The sequence below is a fragment of the Caenorhabditis remanei genome, chromosome X, assembly GCF_010183535.1.
Source record: "Caenorhabditis remanei strain PX506 chromosome X, whole genome shotgun sequence".
Classification (NCBI taxonomy): domain Eukaryota; kingdom Metazoa; phylum Nematoda; class Chromadorea; order Rhabditida; family Rhabditidae; genus Caenorhabditis; species Caenorhabditis remanei.
The window spans coordinates 17865521-17882565 of record NC_071333.1 but is presented as its reverse complement, the minus strand read 5'-3'; the positions used below and the strand labels follow the sequence as shown (position 1 = coordinate 17882565).

The 17045-nt window shown below is 39.3% G+C and overlaps 4 protein-coding genes across 4 annotated transcripts; 2 read left to right on the top strand and 2 right to left on the bottom strand.

Annotated features, from left to right (window-relative positions):
- Positions 1-168: 168 nt before the first annotated feature.
- On the top strand, positions 169-3126 carry GCK72_025611 (uncharacterized protein; the record flags this gene model as incomplete). The annotated part of the gene is made up of 13 exons (XM_053736410.1): positions 169-224; positions 301-376; positions 425-634; positions 960-1117; positions 1166-1289; positions 1343-1428; positions 1477-1708; positions 1776-1877; positions 1926-2121; positions 2170-2273; positions 2442-2681; positions 2729-2994; positions 3045-3126. 13 exons carry the CDS (start codon positions 169-171, stop codon positions 3124-3126), a joined length of 1932 nt encoding a protein of 643 aa, XP_053579976.1.
- A 1559-nt stretch (positions 3127-4685) lies between these two features.
- On the bottom strand, positions 4686-6721 carry GCK72_025610 (uncharacterized protein; the record flags this gene model as incomplete). The annotated part of the gene is made up of 8 exons (XM_003106276.2): positions 4686-4814; positions 4861-5032; positions 5550-5838; positions 5889-6090; positions 6141-6295; positions 6338-6438; positions 6487-6621; positions 6666-6721. 8 exons carry the CDS (start codon positions 6719-6721, stop codon positions 4686-4688), a joined length of 1239 nt encoding a protein of 412 aa, XP_003106324.2.
- Positions 6722-8825: 2104 nt separating this feature from the next.
- On the bottom strand, positions 8826-10902 carry GCK72_025609 (uncharacterized protein; the record flags this gene model as incomplete). Its single annotated transcript, XM_003106096.2, has 8 exons — positions 8826-8954; positions 9002-9173; positions 9712-10000; positions 10051-10249; positions 10300-10451; positions 10499-10599; positions 10648-10800; positions 10847-10902. The coding sequence occupies 8 exons, from the start codon at positions 10900-10902 to the stop codon at positions 8826-8828; spliced, it is 1251 nt and encodes a 416-aa protein (XP_003106144.2).
- Positions 10903-12608: 1706 nt separating this feature from the next.
- Positions 12609-14174, top strand: GCK72_025608 (uncharacterized protein; the record flags this gene model as incomplete). The annotated part of the gene is made up of 4 exons (XM_003106109.2): positions 12609-12867; positions 12924-13369; positions 13421-13502; positions 13552-14174. 4 exons carry the CDS (start codon positions 12609-12611, stop codon positions 14172-14174), a joined length of 1410 nt encoding a protein of 469 aa, XP_003106157.2.
- Between the last annotated feature and the right edge of the window lie 2871 nt (positions 14175-17045).

Genomic DNA, 17045 nt, shown 5'->3' with positions numbered 1-17045 from the left:
CGCGCGGCGGAATAGCGGAGTGTCGTTGGCCCACCCGTTGGATATTTCATGTGACGTGATTCCCTTGAGAGGCGAGGCACATTCACATTTTTATCTTTTGTTGGCAATAATTAGCTTTCAGTTTTTATTTTGTTGCGAGAATTATCGATTTGAATGTGTTTAGGAAAAATGGCAGAGAAGGAGCAGACGAAGAATGAAAGCTTCAGTTCACTCGATGACAATTGGTAAGTTTACAAGCTTTTTTTATCAAAACCTCTCAAAATAATATCCGAATTATAAATAAACATAATTTCTTTCCAGGGAAACCGATGTGAATGTGCTGAGCAATGAGCTGTCAGAATTGGACACTGACGACACGGACAAATCGGATTGGATGGTTTGTCTACCAATGCTCACCTTCTCGAGCGAAATGCAAGTGTTTCAGCGTCTCCTTGGTGTCTCAATGAAGCCGAACCCGTTGGATGACTGGGATCAACTGTACAATTTGAATAATCAGTGCGCGTTGCGAAATGATTGCCGAAAACTTGCCAATGAGTTGAAGAATAAGAGAAGCGTTCCCGAGTTGGAGTCGTTTTTGACATTGTACTGCAAGAAGCGCGGAATGGATTATGTCAAGGATATTGGATGGTTGACGGTGAGCGTTTTTTTGTTGAATGTCACTACGGAAGGAAATGGAGTCAGTTTGGAGACATGGATCGTGACATATACCATTAGAAAGCTGAGAAAACGCGGATTGCAATATATATTCAGTTTTTGCCCTTGAAGCTTAGTATTCGAGAAAACCTTACTTTGACCTAATGTTACTCGAATACCAGTCCTCAAGAGCAAAAACTGAGTATATATTTTGAATCAGCATTTCCTCAGCTTTCCAACGGTATAGGTCACCTCCTATATCTCCACACTGACTCCATGACCTTACCTAGACAGTATTTTGAATGTTCTAAATCTGTTAATTTCAGATTCTCGAGAAACTTCTGCTTCTCAACCTCCCGGCTGCTCACGAGTTCAACGTTTTCTTTGCCTTTACTACCAAATACATTCCAAAGGACACACGCCCGAATGCTCAAATCTACGACTTGTTCCGCCTTCTCCTGCAGTACCACGACCCACAAATCAGGTATAATTTCAAGATTCGGTAAGAAAATGAAAAAATAAACGTTTCTAGTAACCACCTGGAAGCTCTCCATTGCTCCCCGTCAACGTACTGCAAACAATGGTTTTCCACACTATTCGCGAGCAGTATGTCAACCGAAACTTGCCATGAATTATGGAAAATTTACATTGAACAGGTAGAGTAATTTTATATAAAGTTAATAACTCAGAAGCAATGAATATTTTTCAGGGTGACCCCTTCCTTGTTTTCCATCTCGCCATTGTTTTCTTGATCAATGCCAAGGAAGAAATCCTGCAGGTGAAACGTGGAGAGCAGTGAGTCATCGGATTTCCAGGCTATTTTCAACCAAAAAATGATTCCAGAGCGCAAGCAGTTCAAATCCTGGAGAATATGGCTTCCCAACTGAGTGTTGAAGATGTCACGGACTTCTTCCAGCTGGCACTTCACTACTCCGAGAAGACTCCTGAATGTATTCGGAAGGATTTCCATTACATTATCTTCGGAGCAAACTTTGATGAAGAAATCAAAGAAATGCAGATGAATAAGATGTTGTGCTTGCCAATTCCAGCAATTGATCTGACTTCGAATGATGAGGTTATTAATTATTATTTTTTGAGCTGTTTTCAAAGAATTTTTCTAACATTTTCCATCTAATTTCCAGATGTCAAGTGGTAACGTGAATTTCTTCATAGTCGACACCCGGTCGAATGCAGATTTCGACTCCGGACACTTCGTCTCCTCCTTCAACTTAAATTGCGTTGCGGTACTAGCCACATTATTCTAACGACGACGTCACTGATCTTTCTTTCAGATTGTCGACGAACCCGAAAAATTCGACATTGCGCTGAATAGTCTGGAATGCTACAAAACGTCGCGTCGTGCCGAAGATCACTATCTCATCTTGGGATACGGTTCCGATGAAGAGGATAATTATATGAACATGCTGATCGCTATGTTCATACAAAAGGGCAAAGCTCATGTGTCTTTTGTGCAGGGAGGCTATCAGAGTAAGTGGAAAAGTTGTCATAAAAAGAATCTGAGGTGTTTTGTTTCAGAACTTCATGACTGCATCGGACAGCATAACAGATGGGAGTTGATCGCAATGCATTCGGAGGAGAAATGTCATCTTTGTTCTATTGAGAAAGCCAGTCCAAAATGGGTACGTTTCTAACTTTTATGGCAAATTATTTGTGAGAAAAAAAGAAGAAAGACACATTCTGAAAGTTTCGCTATAGCAAACAGTCAATCATGTATTTTTTCTTATTTCTCAGAAAAATAAGAGTGAGTAAAAATAAGAGCTGACATGCTTAATGACTTATTATTCCAGGGATTCTTCTCCAAAGTAAAATCTGCGGTGAGCAACACCTCTAACAGAATGAAGGAACGTGTCGAAGCGGTGGTTTTCCCGATTGGTGATGACAGAAAGCTGGATGACAAACTGAACCACGCTGACTCAAAACAACGTCATGGAAAAAGATACCGACAGCAATCGGTGTTCACGATTGATGAGAATAGTGATGAGGAGTTGACACCGGGCGCTGCTGTGGATGAGAATCCCAAGGAAGAGGTATATTTGAAAAAATATTTGTCGGATTCTAACAAATTAAGTTTCAGATCCTGCTCTCCAAGGAGTTCACTGAAACATTCGAATGCCAGGAAGTTTTCCGTGATGGAAGTATCAACGGACACATCGCACTGACTCGAACCCATATCTACGTTCTTCATGACGTGCCTGGAAAACAGGGATACGTCACTACGGAAGCCCGCCATGCTCTTTCCACGGTTGTCGCGGTCACCAGTCGCCGGAGTGTCCCCGAAATGCTCACCTTCAAACTTGGATACGAAATGAACGGATCTTCAAAAATAACTGCTGTACATAAGTGAGTTGTTTTTTCTATGTTTGATTACTTCTAAACAAGAATAATTTCAGGTTATACGTTCCAAAAGCTGGTGAATGCGCGAAAGCAGTGAAATTGGCTATCTATGCTCTCCGCCCGCTTCCTGATGCATAATTGTATAGATTTTTTGTCACACCGCACAACACTTCACTTCAATCTTCAACACAGTTATTTCCACCATGTGATTAGTATATATAAGCGTAGTATACAACGTTCCAATGCTTCAGTCATAATCTTGCTGGGTCTTACTTTTTTAATGCAGCATCTTGTGTAATTTTTGTACTTGGGTATAAGCTTTCTTTAATCTGTGAGTAGTTTAAGCCGGGAACTATACCCATTCTTCGTTCAATTGTAATAGCTACGATTTGTTTTAGATGTTGATGTAGAAATGAATTTTATGTTCACGATCAAAACATTTGGTTGATTTAAGTACGTTTGTGTTTATGGTTCTCTAAAAACCGAACACCTGATATAAACTGTCACTAAGCTTCCTTACAGATCTTGGAAAATTATGTTTTCAGACCAAAATAGTCCACCAAGCAGCATGACTAACATCAAAGATGGGATTCATCCAAATGGTGACCGTTTTCCCCAACTACAAGTGCTCCAGCAAAATGATCAAGGTGTTGGAGATGCCGCCGTATTACCCAGACATCAGTTGATATTAAAGTCGATAAAAATAATCGCTTTCTGTGCTTACTGTCATTGTAAAGAGTTTTGTTTCTTTTGCTCAGCAGTAAAATGCTAATGGATTCAACCGAATTACTGTCAAAGTTTCAATGGCAGTATGGCGAATCGATTCTTTCAAGTAATCCAAGATATTTAAGACCATATAAACTATTCTAAGAAAGATTTCAAAGGGGAGGATACTCGCGTACACTAGTCACCGATTTGGATTATCACGTGAAAAAGATTAACCATATTAAAAGTTAGTGAGCTTGGCTGGCAGTGAGATTTATCCGGTTTTGATTGCAGAAAAGGACTCCATAAAGTCGAAAGTACCAATTACCAAATTTCAAGATTGTTTGAAAGGAGCGCCTTCACAGACTTCCCTTGTTAGATTCTTTTAGAATAGAAGTAAAAAAGGTAGAGGTATGTTCTAAAGAATTCTTTTATTAACACAATACAAACGATGAAAAATGAGACACAATCAGACGCACAGGGAAGTTTTATCATTTTTGGTGAAAATGTCAAGTTGTGGAAAAACTGGGATCTTATAAAAGTTCTGGAAAAACTGGGTTCAATCCTTAAAGCGGGGCGGGACCAAGATTTTGTGAGTCAGGATTAAAGGATGAGGTGTAATACAATAAAAACCCGAAAAGGAAAAGGGAATCAAGAGATCGCATTATCGCCAACACAAAAGCGGTGGAAGAAAGAGACAGGGGAAAGATAAAATTGAAGAAAATAGATGGGAAAGAGGAATACACGTGAAAAGAAAAAATGTAATAGCTTTGAAAAGGGAGAGATAGATGAGAAAGGGAATAAAGTATTAGAAGGATGTTGTTAATATCTAACAATAACCTGTTGAATTTAATACATTCTTAAACCATGCTATAAAATGTTTCAAATAACACGAGCTTTGTTTGTCAATGCTTGGTATATTTAAAGTATTATGAATGTGTTTAAAAAAGAATTTTGACATTCACACAGCCAGGAAAAATGAGATGAATGCATCATTCAAGAGTGATGATTCGATCAACATTTCGTTGAACAACTTGGCGAGATGGCTCATCAAGCATCACGGCATCTTCAAGAATTTTGACAGTCATTTGTGGTTTTTCCTTTTTCAACACGAGCCACAGCTGTAAAAAATTTATTGAATAGACGCATACATTTCAGTTTGCTTACTGTGGATTCCATTGCCTCCTTCTTGATAGTTGAAAAGTACTCAAGAAGATAATAATATTCATCTTCCATTCGAAGCTCAGCGGCCATCGTGATACGAGTAACGACATTATCGACTGACAAGTTCTGAATGAGCATTTTCCTGATTTGGGTGCGCATTGAAGGGATCGTAAGTCTGCAATTATAACGGTCAATCATTCAAATATTTAGAAGGGAAGTCTTTGGAGACGCGGCTTCCAAACTATCTTCTAATTTAGTTGCAGGTACTTTCGCCTACGGGAAGTCCATTTTTGTCATTAAAAGCGGCTGAATATTTCAACGAGCCGAGTTGTGAGCTCTCGAACTTTTCCTATGGTTAAGCTGTTTCACACAGAGATTTTCACAATTTTCACATCTGCGAATAGTATGCGTAAAGATGTTCTCACTTTTTTTACGTATGAGCACAGATGAGCCGCTGAGAAACACATTGGAAACCATGCGGTGGTGTATATGCGGCCGATTTGTAATTCTATGTTAAAACGCTTTACCGAATGGAAATTTTGATAGCTCAAAACTCGGCTCGCAGAGACATTCAGCCGGTTTTTGATGGCAGAAATGGATGTTTATTGACCGTATTCGAAAATACTATGACCAAATTTATAGATCTTCTGAGAGCCGCGTCTCCAAAGAATTCCCTGAGATAAAATACACACCTGTCCACAGCTGCAGAGAGATCTGATGTAAGTTGGTCGTCCACAATTGTATCTTCACTACTGGTGTTGTAGATATGACGGAGAACGACTTCAAGTGTTGTTGCAGAAATGTCATCGAACTTTACACGTTTTTCGAGAAATTCCCTCGTGGTTTTGTTGCGAAGAAGCGCGTCGAAGTAATCGGAACGAGACGAGAGAATGCACATGTGAGTGTGAAACTCGCGACCACAAGATGCAACGATAGTGAAGTCTGAGAAGTCTCCAGTATCCAAAAGACTCGGGAATCTGTCTGAAAATTTGAAATTTTAGAAATGCCTGACAATAGCGTTATCAACTCACCTCCGTTTGCTGCTTCTTCAGCTGGTTTTTCGGTAGAGGAATCACCAACAGTGCCTTGTAAAAGGCCAAGCTTTTCCGTACGCATTCTTTTTCTTGCAAAAGAATCAAATATGTTCGTTTTCGAGGTGAGTGGCAGGTAGTACACGGTTAACACACATCCCAACGTCAACGTGTCATTTGGTGTGTAAAGCTTGTGCTCTTCCTGAAAACGAAAATATATGTTGATTGAAGTGTTTGAACAGTCTGGTATACATTGATAGTTTTCGACAAGAATAATTTGCTGGCCGTGACGACGTCCGTGCGAGTGATTTCCATCACGAAGTTCTTATTGAGCGTACAAGTTTTGGTTCCTTCCAAAGTATTAATAGTGTAGGTGACTTGGGCAGCAAAACGTGGGATGGAACATTCTGAACGAATTGTGTATTTTTTTCAAAATGTGTCAGACTTACTATTGGCGTGCAGAAATAGTGACACATAATCCGAATGCTCTAAATCTTTTCCGTTTGGGAACAGCTGCAAGCTAAACGCATAATCGTTGTCACCAAAGCGGCTGAAATCAAAATCACACTAGTTGTGAGCATCACAATCAAATACTCACGGTCCCATCATGCATTCTCCAGTCGGAAGCAGTAGCTGTTGAACGGAAAAGTTTTCGATAGACCAATGATGTTCAAAGTTCTTCTGAAGCATTCTTGTTGAGCAACTCGAAATGTGCCGTCTTTTGGCTAGCGCTCTGTAGGATTACGTTTTATACACATCTGTAGTTACATTTCTTACCTTGAGCTCGTCTGGCCCTCAGCATTTGGTTGATTTGCTCCGCGGTTGTCAGCCATGCTGAAAAATCAATAATTTGCCTATTTTGCTAAAACAAAAACATATTTATGACGCAAATCGATGTGCTCACATAGCAACTAAATGCCAACATCAACCCCGCAACGACATTGGATAAAAAAGATTTGCTAAACAACACGCGGGGCCCGTCGTGGAATTTTGGAGTGTCGTTGGAGTATCGTTGTTGGCATTTATCCTCCTGGTAATACAAGTCATATTTGTAGTGTATTGTATTTATTTAGTTATGAAAAATTACCAATTGAAGGGAGAAAATAGTGAGAACTATAACATTCAGAGGGTGTGCTGGAAGACAGAAATGTGGGAAGGGGCAATAAACTACTGAAACCATGAAATCGCTCAATCAGCTCAAGGAAATGCATTCCCCAACCGAAACGACTTTTCCTTCAGAAACGACGTTGGATATCAAGGGAAATGGTGAAATGAATAATGTAACGCACGGTATGACCCCTCGAAGGTTCCTCAAAGTTTTTTTTATATATGATTGCTGCCAGGGGAACACGTCGAGCAATCCACCGTTTCAAAGGAACTGTTGCCTAGAGGTTTGTGACATGTTGATAACTTGAATGTCTATCACAAAACAGTAAATGATAGAATTGTCTCAGTTTTCGGTTGAAGGCTACCCGCAGCAAAACTGATGCGTCCTAATAAGACATCTTCCCCAACTACAAGTGCTCCAGCAAAATGATCAAGGTGTTGGAGATGCCGCCGTATTATCTAGACATCAGTTGATATTAAAGTCGATAAAAATAATCGCTTTCTGTGCTTACTGTCATTGTAAAGAGTTTTGTTTCTTTTGCTCAGCAGTAAAATACTAATGGATTCAACCGAATTACCGTCAAAGTTTCAATGGCAGTATGGCGAATCTATTCTTTCCAGTAATCCAAGATATTTAAGACCATATAAACTATTGTAAGGAAGATTTGACAGGGGAGGATACTCGCGTACACTTGTCGCCGATTTGGAATTTCAAGTGAAAAAGATTAACCATACCAAAAGTTAGTGAGCTCATAACTTGGCTCGCAGAGAGATTTATCCAAATTTGATTGCAGAAAAGGACTTCATAAAGTCGAAAGTACCAATGACCAAATTTCTAGATCGTTTGAAAGGAGTGCCTTCACAGACTTCTCTTATTAGATTCCTTTAGAATTGAGAGTAAAAAAGGTAGAGGTATGTGCTAAAAAATTCCTTTATTAACACAATACAAGCGATGAAAAATGAGACACAATCAGACGCACAGGGAAGTTTTACAATTTTTGGTGAAAATGTCAAGTTGTGGAAAAACTGGGATCTTCTAAAAGTTCTGGAAAAACTGGGTTCAATACTTGAGCCCGGGTGGGACCAAGATTTTGTGAGTCAGGATTAAAGGGTGTGGCGTAATACTCTAAGAATCAGAAATGAGAAAACGAAATCAAGAGATCACCTAATCGGCAACTCGAAAACGGGAGAGGAAGATAAATAAGGAAGAGATAACACTAAAGAAAATAGATTGGAAAGAGGAATAAAAGGGAAAAGAAAAAATGTAATAGCTTTGAAAAGGGAGAGATGTATAAGGGAGCAAGTAGAACATTGAAAGAATGTTGTTTGTATCAAATATACTATTTTCAAACAATAACTTGAGCTATTAAATACATTTTTGAGCCACGCCACAAAAATGTAAGAAATGACACGACTTATTGGTGGTGAATGTTTGGTATCTTTAAAAGATTAAGAATACGTTAAAAAAGAAATTTGACAAGGTCATTTCAATGATAAATAAGATAAATGTGCCATTCAACAGAAAAAGTTAAAGAAAGTAGATTGGGAGTAGGAACGAATGAGAAAAGGAAAAATGTTTATAGCTTTAAAAAGGCAGAGACGGGGAAGGGAAAGAGTAGAACATTAAAATAATATCAAATACTTCAATTGTTCTATATTCATAAACATTCAAAAACAATAACTTTGCTATTAAATGAATTTTAAGCCAAACCATAAAAATGTTTTAAATAGCACAAGCTATTTTGTGAATGTTTGGTCTATTAAAAGTATTATGAATGTGTTTAAGAGAATAATAACATAATCTTAGCTAAGAGAAACAGAATAAATGAATCATTCAAGAGTGATGACTAGATCAACATTTCGTTGAACAGCTTGACGAGATGATTCATCAAGCATCATGGCGTCTTCAAGAATTTTGACAGTCATTTGTGGTTTTTCCTTTTTCAACACGAGCCACAGCTGTAAAATGTTTTTTTGAAAAGACGCATACATTTTAGTTTGCTTACTGTTGATTCCATTGCCTCCTTCTTGATAGTTGAAAAGTACTCAAGAAGGAAATAATATTCATCTTCCATTCGGAGCTCAGCGGCCATCGTGATACGAGTAACGACATTGTCGACTGATAAGTTCTGAGTGAGTATTTCCCTGATTTGGGTGAGCATTGAAGGTACCATAAGTCTGCAATTGTGACGGTCAGTCGATAAACTATTTACAAGAGAATTTTAAGGAGATGCGGATTTCAAAGGATCTTTAAATTTGGTAATAGGTGCCTTCGACTACGGGAAACCCACTTCTGCGGTCAAAACCGGCTAAATGTCTCTGCGAGCCGAGTATGAGCTCTCAAACGTTTCATATAGTCAAGCTATTTCACATAGAGATTTTCACATTTTTCACATCGGCAAATACGCACAGTTTACGCGAAGATGTTTTAATATACGCGAAGATTTTTCATTTTTCCTACGTATGATCACAGGTGAACCGCCGGCGAACACATATTGAACAACTCGGTGACATATATGCCGCCGATTCGGTATTCCATGTAAAAAAGCTTAGGTATATGTAAAGCTTGAGAGTCCATAACTCGGCTAACAGAGGCATATAGCCGATTTTGTTAAGAGAAATAGACTCCACGTAGTCAAAAGTATCTATCACGAAATTTATAGATCATCTGAGAGCCGCGTCTCCAATGACTTACCCTGTTGGATTGAATACTCACCTGTCAATAGCTGCAGCAAGATCTGATGTAAGTTGGTCGTCCTCAATTTTTACTTCATTACTGGTGTTGTAGATATGACGGAGAACGACTTCAAGTGTTGTTGCAGAAATATCATCAAACTTTACACGTTTTTCGATAAATTCCCTAGTGGTTTTGTTGCGTAGAAGCGCATTGAAGTAATCGGAACGAGAGGAAAGAATGCACATATGAGTGTGAAACTCGCGGCCACAAGACGCGACGACAGTGAAGTCTGAGAAGTCTCCAGAATCCAGAAGACTCGGGAATCTGTCTGAAAATTTGAACTTTTAGAAATGCCTGACAATAGCGTTATCAACTCACCTCCGTTTGGTGCTTCTTCAGGTTTTCCGGTAGAGGAATCATCACCAGTGTCTGATAAAAGGCCAAGCTTTTCCAAACGCTTTTTCTTTCTTGCGTAGGAATCAAACACGCTAGTGGTCCTGGTGAGAATCTCGCCGTAAACGGTTATTTCACATCCCAACGTCAACGTGTCATTTGGTGTGTAAAGGTTGCGCGCATCCTGAAAATGAACATATATGTTGATTGAAGTAGTTGAACAGTCTGGTTTACATTGATAGTTTTCGTCATGAAAAATTTGCTGGCCGTGATGACTCCAGTGCGATTGATAGTCACCATGTTTCTATTGAGCGTACAAGTTCTGGTTCCTTGCGAAGTATTAATGGTGAAGCTGACTTGGAAACGAAGACGTGGGTTGGGGCATTCTAAAACAAATGTGAATTATTTTCAAGCAACCACGGATCAGACTCACTATGGACGTGCAGAAATAGTGACACATAATCCTTATGCTCTAAATCTTTTCCGTTTGGGAACAGCTTCATGCTGAACTCATATTCGTTGTCACCAAAGCTGCTGAAATCAAAATTGCACTAGTTGTGAACATCACAATCAAATACTCACGGTGCCATAATGTGTTCTTCAGGCATAAGAAGCCCCTGTTGAGCTGTAAAGTTTTCGATAGACCAATGATTTTCAAAGTTCTTTTGTGTGATTCGGGTTGAGCAACTCGACACGTGTCCCAGATCGCGTCGGAGCGGTCTTTTGGCTGGTGCACTGTACAAAAACACTTTTTATAAACATCTGTAGTTACATTTCTTACCTTGTGCTTATCGAGCCCTCCCCATTTGGTTGATTTGGTCCGTGGTTATCAGCCATGCTAAAAAAAACAATAGTTTACTTTTTTTGCATTAAAAGAATGCACAAGTACAAGATTTATGAAGTTATTTCAGTAAATCAAACGTTTCAAAAATCAAAGGGAAAAACTGGAGCAATTGTCTGCTCAAAAAGCATCTCATAATCCAAATCGATATGGTTGCTCACATGGCAACTAAATGCCAACATCGATGCCGCAATGACACTCTAAAAAAAGATTCGCTAAACAGCGCGCGAGTGCCCGTCGTGGAATTTCGGAGTGTTGTTGCAGCGCCGTTGTTGTCATTTGTCCTTCTGTCAATACAAGTCAAATTTGTAGTGTATTGTATTTATTTAGTCAAGATAAATCACCATTTGGAGGCTGAAGAATGATTATCGTCAGCTCCACAATAAGCATTCAACGAACGTAAACACTTCAATTTCAAAAACAACGCTGAATTTCCAGGGAAATAGTAAAATTATAAATACTGCAACGTCAGGAACGGTAGACAATCGGGATTCCATTTGAGAATGTTTTTTCAAGCAGCTAACATTGCCAGAACTGCCAGGAGTTCCGAATTCATGTGCCTATAGATTCAACGGTATTCCTTGAACGCTGTTTTTCGATAAAGTTGATTTCATTTCAACCTGAAACTGCAGTAAAGTTGGTAATTGAATTCAAAAACTTCTCAGAAATCGGTTCAGATTACATTACAGTGCAATATGATATAAAATGTCGCCTTTTCAAATGAAAACGTCTCTGAAAGTGCCAAAATTGTACATTCGATTTTTCAAAAGACGAGTTGAATCGTCCCAAGTCCCCGTCCAGAGTGATCCGGATAATCACCAAACGGTTAAAAATAAACCTATTTTCTTGAAACTTAGGACAACGCGTCCCCAGCTATGCATTTAGGTTTTAAAGTTAGTCTACTCTCCGACAAAAATTGACTGTTTTCCAAAATGACCTGCAAAAAAGTGGGACTCCCCAATCATTCCGAGCGCTAACTCCATTATTCAATTTTTCGATTACTCATCATTGTTATGCAAAACCAAACGAATTCCAAAACCAGCTTATTCCCCGGTTACGAAATCTATTATGAAACGTTTTCTCTCTCGAATTTTCTCAACTCCTCTTGTGACCAATATCTAACCCTCCAATCCCTTCTCTCCATCTCTTTCTTCATCTCCTCACAAACAATGACATCATTCCTCGCATCGCTTCGGTTACCCACAGTGACCATTGCTTCGCCAACCAACCGTTGGCCCCTCTACCTATTTTTGCCTCTCCACCACTCTTTGCACACTGTTGGCCTCGACAACAACCACCAATTTGGGCGGACAGGCGGATCGATGAAATTGCGCTCTCTATGAAATGAGCGCGCACAGGGGCACACACAGCAACACTCACAACAACATGGTGACTCAGGCCGTCTCTCTTTCTCTCTAGCCCCCAGCATTCGTCCGTCGGCGTCGTCGCTGTTTGTGTTGTGTTGTTCTTCAGTTTTTCTTTTTTCGGCGCACGTCGTCTACTTGGACCGACGTTTGGTGGAACCTGTTTTTCCCGTCGAGTGTTGGGCTGTGTTTAGATTATTTTGAATTTACTTTTTGACCGTTATCACTCTGATTTCCTTGTTGACTCTTTGTCGCAGTATTTCCACTTTTTCCTACTCGATATCGACTATCGATTCTCTACTAATACTTTCTTATTTTCAGAGTAACAACCGCTCAAAATGCAAGTGAACACTGAAGATATCACTGTCGCATGGGGACAAGCTCCTCATCCGCTCGATGCACAGTATGGCAAATGGAGAATGGCAGTGTTCCAAGATGTCCAAGAGTCGATCGACGGCTCGAAGTTGTACTTCTTGTACGATCCACAAGCGGATGAGCAAAGTGGAACAAGTGGGCAAAGGAAGGGATACCCCGGATTGATCATCTTTGACACCAACTTCAAATGCTTCGCCGGAGAGATCTCCATTCACAGTCCAGGTAAAGAATTTTGATAGGAATAAAAGATTTTCAAAAACTAAACCATTGTATTCCAGGAAAGATGAAGTTCCTATTCGCTCTCAAGTGCCCATCTCCACAGGGAGGTTCTTCATTCGTTCTCGTCACCGAGGAAGAAATTTACGGACAAATTCGGCTCAACGTGTCACGCGTCGATTTGTCGCAGGATGGACTGTCAATCGCCAACGTTCGTCCGTTGATTCCCCAAGCATTGACTATCGGTGGAGAATACATTTGCTCTATGCGCGAGGACCTCCCGGAGATCGTTGTGATGGCCAATCCAGGACTCCAAGTCTGGCGAATCAACTGCATGGCGGAGTCTGCGCAACCACCAGTGGCCACCTTCACAGTCCCGGGAGCTGATCTCAATCACTTCTACGATGGATTCCTTAATAATGGAAACATCATCTTCCTGTCCGCTACTCCAGACGGACATTTCGACAACACTCGTGTTCATCTTCTCAGTTTGAACAACCCACAACATGTAAGTTGTATTTTTACTGTATCAATTCTAAAACTAAATTTTTGGTTTTAGATCACCTCACAAAACTGTACCGGAGACCCACAACGCGGAATGCCAATTCCAAGAAAACAATGCGGTTTTGACTCGGTTACCAGTAAGTCATAAGATGAGTCTTACTGAAAGAAAATTATCATATTTTTCAGATGCAATTCTCATGGCTGGAGGAGAGGTCGACCGCGGAAACGGATTCGAGCGACTGGTCGACTACTGGGTTCTCAACACCCAGACATTCCAATGGCTCCAAATCCCGTCCACAATGCCATGTCCACTGATTGAACCAAGACTCACTGCTTGCCACTCTGGCAACATTTTCGTCTGGGGAGACTTCGACCAACCGCTCCCAGGGATGCCACCACATGGAACCCATCTCCGTATCCTCCGTGTTTCCGGACTTGAGAAAGCCAGTCACCCACCAGCCTACTCATCTTACAACCCGGCCCCACCTGCCTACCCATCGTTGGATGACAAGTCTGGAGGCGGCAACCCACCATACCCATCCGACAACAAGCAGTACCCATCCGGCAGCTATGGAAACCAAGGAGGAGGTCAACAGGCTCCACCATACCCAGCCTACAACCCAAACCAGTCCAACTTCGGAAACGCTGGATATCAAGGTGGACCGTCGAATGACCAGTATGGAAACGCCGGATATGGAGGACAACCGGGATTTGACCCAAATCAGCAAGGAGGTTACACTCAGACTTCTGACGGACAGAACGCCTACTATCCAACTCAAAAGAAGAAGAAGAGCTGCAGCATCCAATAATTTCTCTTGCTTCTTGATTTGCCCACATCCACCAGACCCCAGGATTCCTTTTCTATGCGTTGACCTTGTATATGTATATTCTCTTTTCATTTCAACAACTCGATAAGAGCAAAATTGTCCAAATTGTGATAATATTATCTACTTTGTAAAGCATAAATAAATTTTAATGTGCCAGATTTGTGTTTGTACTATTCATTTTTTATTTCAGAGAGTGTGTTGGTTTTATGTAACAGGTGACCGTGAAGAAAACAGAAATCTTCACAACAAAACAAATTTCAAATAACCAATCTGTCTATCTTCTATCTCTCGAAATTCATCCGAACTCTTCATGCTCCTTCGTTTTCGAAACGGTGCAGCTCCGTCAACAAAAACGCCATTTGTCAAGAGAGACCGCAGAGAAATTGAAAAGGCGAAATAACGGAGGTTACACACGTCAAAAAAACTATGACGTCTTGTTAATCAGTTAAACTCGTCAATTTCTTTTCGATTTTCAATTTTTGTTCTTATACGTCAAATCTAGTTAAGAGATAGAAGAGATATGATTCATTGTAGTAAAGAAGTCGTCTCTCTGGTGTACATATAAATGAGAAATCGATAGGCGGCAAACATGAGAATGATAGAAAAAACGCATTCCCATCCACAATCCTATGCCCATTGATAGAACCAAGGGCTCTATTACAGTTTAGATGTCCTTTGAAAACTTGAACGTCCCAAAAAACACTTAGACGTCCCTTAAATCACTTAGACGTCCCTTGAAACACTTAGACGTCCTTTGAAACATTTAAACGTCCTTTCAGATCCCAAATATGTTCAAAAATGTTTTAAACGTCCCAAAAAACATTTGAACGTCCCAAAATACGTTTAGACGTCCCATTAAATATTGAGACGTCCCTTGAAGTCCGAAAATTTGGTTTTAAATACTTAGACGTCCCAAAAAACATTTAGACGTCCCAAAAAACATTTAAACGTCTCAAAAAATATTTAGACGTCCCTTCAACACTAAAAGCCACTAAAAGTGTTCAAGGGACGTCTAAATATTTTTTGGGACGTCTAAATATTTTTTGGGACGTTTAAATGTTTTTTGGGACGTTTAAATCTTCAGAACTATATTTTGGGATAACAAGGGACGTCTAAACATTTTATGGGACGTTTAAACGTTTTTTGGGACGTCTAAACTTTTGAAAGGACGTTTTAAAAAAATTAGAGTTTGAAAAAACGTCTAAGTGTTTTAAGGGACGTCTAAGTGTTTTAAGGGACGTTTAAGTGTTTTAAGGGACGTTTTAGTTTTTAAAGGACATCTAAACTGTAATAGAGCCGAACCAAGACTCACTGCTTGTCATTTTGGCAACATTTTCGTTTGGGGGGACTTCGACTAATCGAAGAACCCAAATAACATGAAAAAAAGGGAAATTTTTTAAAAGCGTTTTTTTGTATGATGCAAGAGAGCTAGAAAATAGTTGTTTTCTCAAAAAAATGCACTTTCATTATATTAGGTTGGTGCATAAGTTATTTCATTTATTTATTTATTGACTGAGATTATGAACCATAAAAAAATATACAGAAGACCAGATAAAGCCCCTCACGAGGCCATAAACCTGGTAGAAGGGAGAAAAATAAAAGAAGGTACAGTACCGCTCAATAGGATATGAAGTTTCAGTTTTTGGACCATAACTTTCTTCAAATTGGTCGGATTGACCTGAAATTTTGGGAAAACATTTATCGGGCATTTTTTGTTATATTTAATCCACATTCTGGGTGAAATACCATTTTTTACAAGTTTTAAATAAAATTTTCGAAAATCGTGAAAAATCGAAAAATTGGATATTTTTATTTCCATGACCGGTGTATACAAAATAGAGTGTATAATTAATGTTTATGATAGTTCTCTGATGGAAACAGTCTTGATGTTTATTTTTTGACCACTGGACCACTACTCTAGACTTGTTACCCATACCTTCCGGGCTGTCAAAGTTTGGTAGTTATAGTATATGGAGCTTTGAACTTCAAATATCTGTAAAACTTGTTTTTCTTTAGAAAACTGTCCAGAAGTTTGCCAAACTATTGAGAAAAATGTGAAAAACATTTATGTAACACTCTTGTCTTGATGGAAGCCCCAAATTACAGTACCGGTCGATGGATTGTAAGCATTGGCTGTTTTCAATTGAAAATGTCCAATTTTGAAAGTTTGTCATGATAATACTGATGGTCCCATAAAGCAGATTTTTAATGAATTATACAGAACAAAGGTAGATCTTCATTTTTGTAGTTGACAACTTTTTTGTACGACCACACTCTAGCAAGTTACGTTTCGATAAATCAATTTCCCTCCTCAAATCGACCAATTTCAGTGAAAAACAGTGCGATTTTTGAGCTGTCGTCTTAAAATGACCATAACTCTTCAGGGAGTGCCCGTACAAAAAAGTTGTCAACTACAAAAATGAAGATCTACCTATGTTCTGTATAATTCATTAAAAATCTGCTTTATGGGACCATCAGTGTTACCATACTAGACAGTTTTCTGAAGAAAAACAAGTTTTACAGATATTTGAAGTTCAAAGCTCCATATACTATAACTACCAAACTTTGAAAGCCCGGAAGGTATGGGTAACAAGTCTAGAGTAGTGGTCCAGTGGTCAAAAAATAAACATCAAGAATGTTTTCATCAGAGAACTATCATACACATTAATTATACACTCTATTTTGTATACACCGGTCATGGAAATAAAAATATCCAATTTTTCGATTTTTCACGATTTTCGAAAATTTTACTAAAAACTTGTAAAAAATGATTTTCCACGCGGAATGTTGATTATATATAACGAAAAATGCCCGATAAATGTTTTCCCAAAATTTCAGGTCAATCCGACCAAT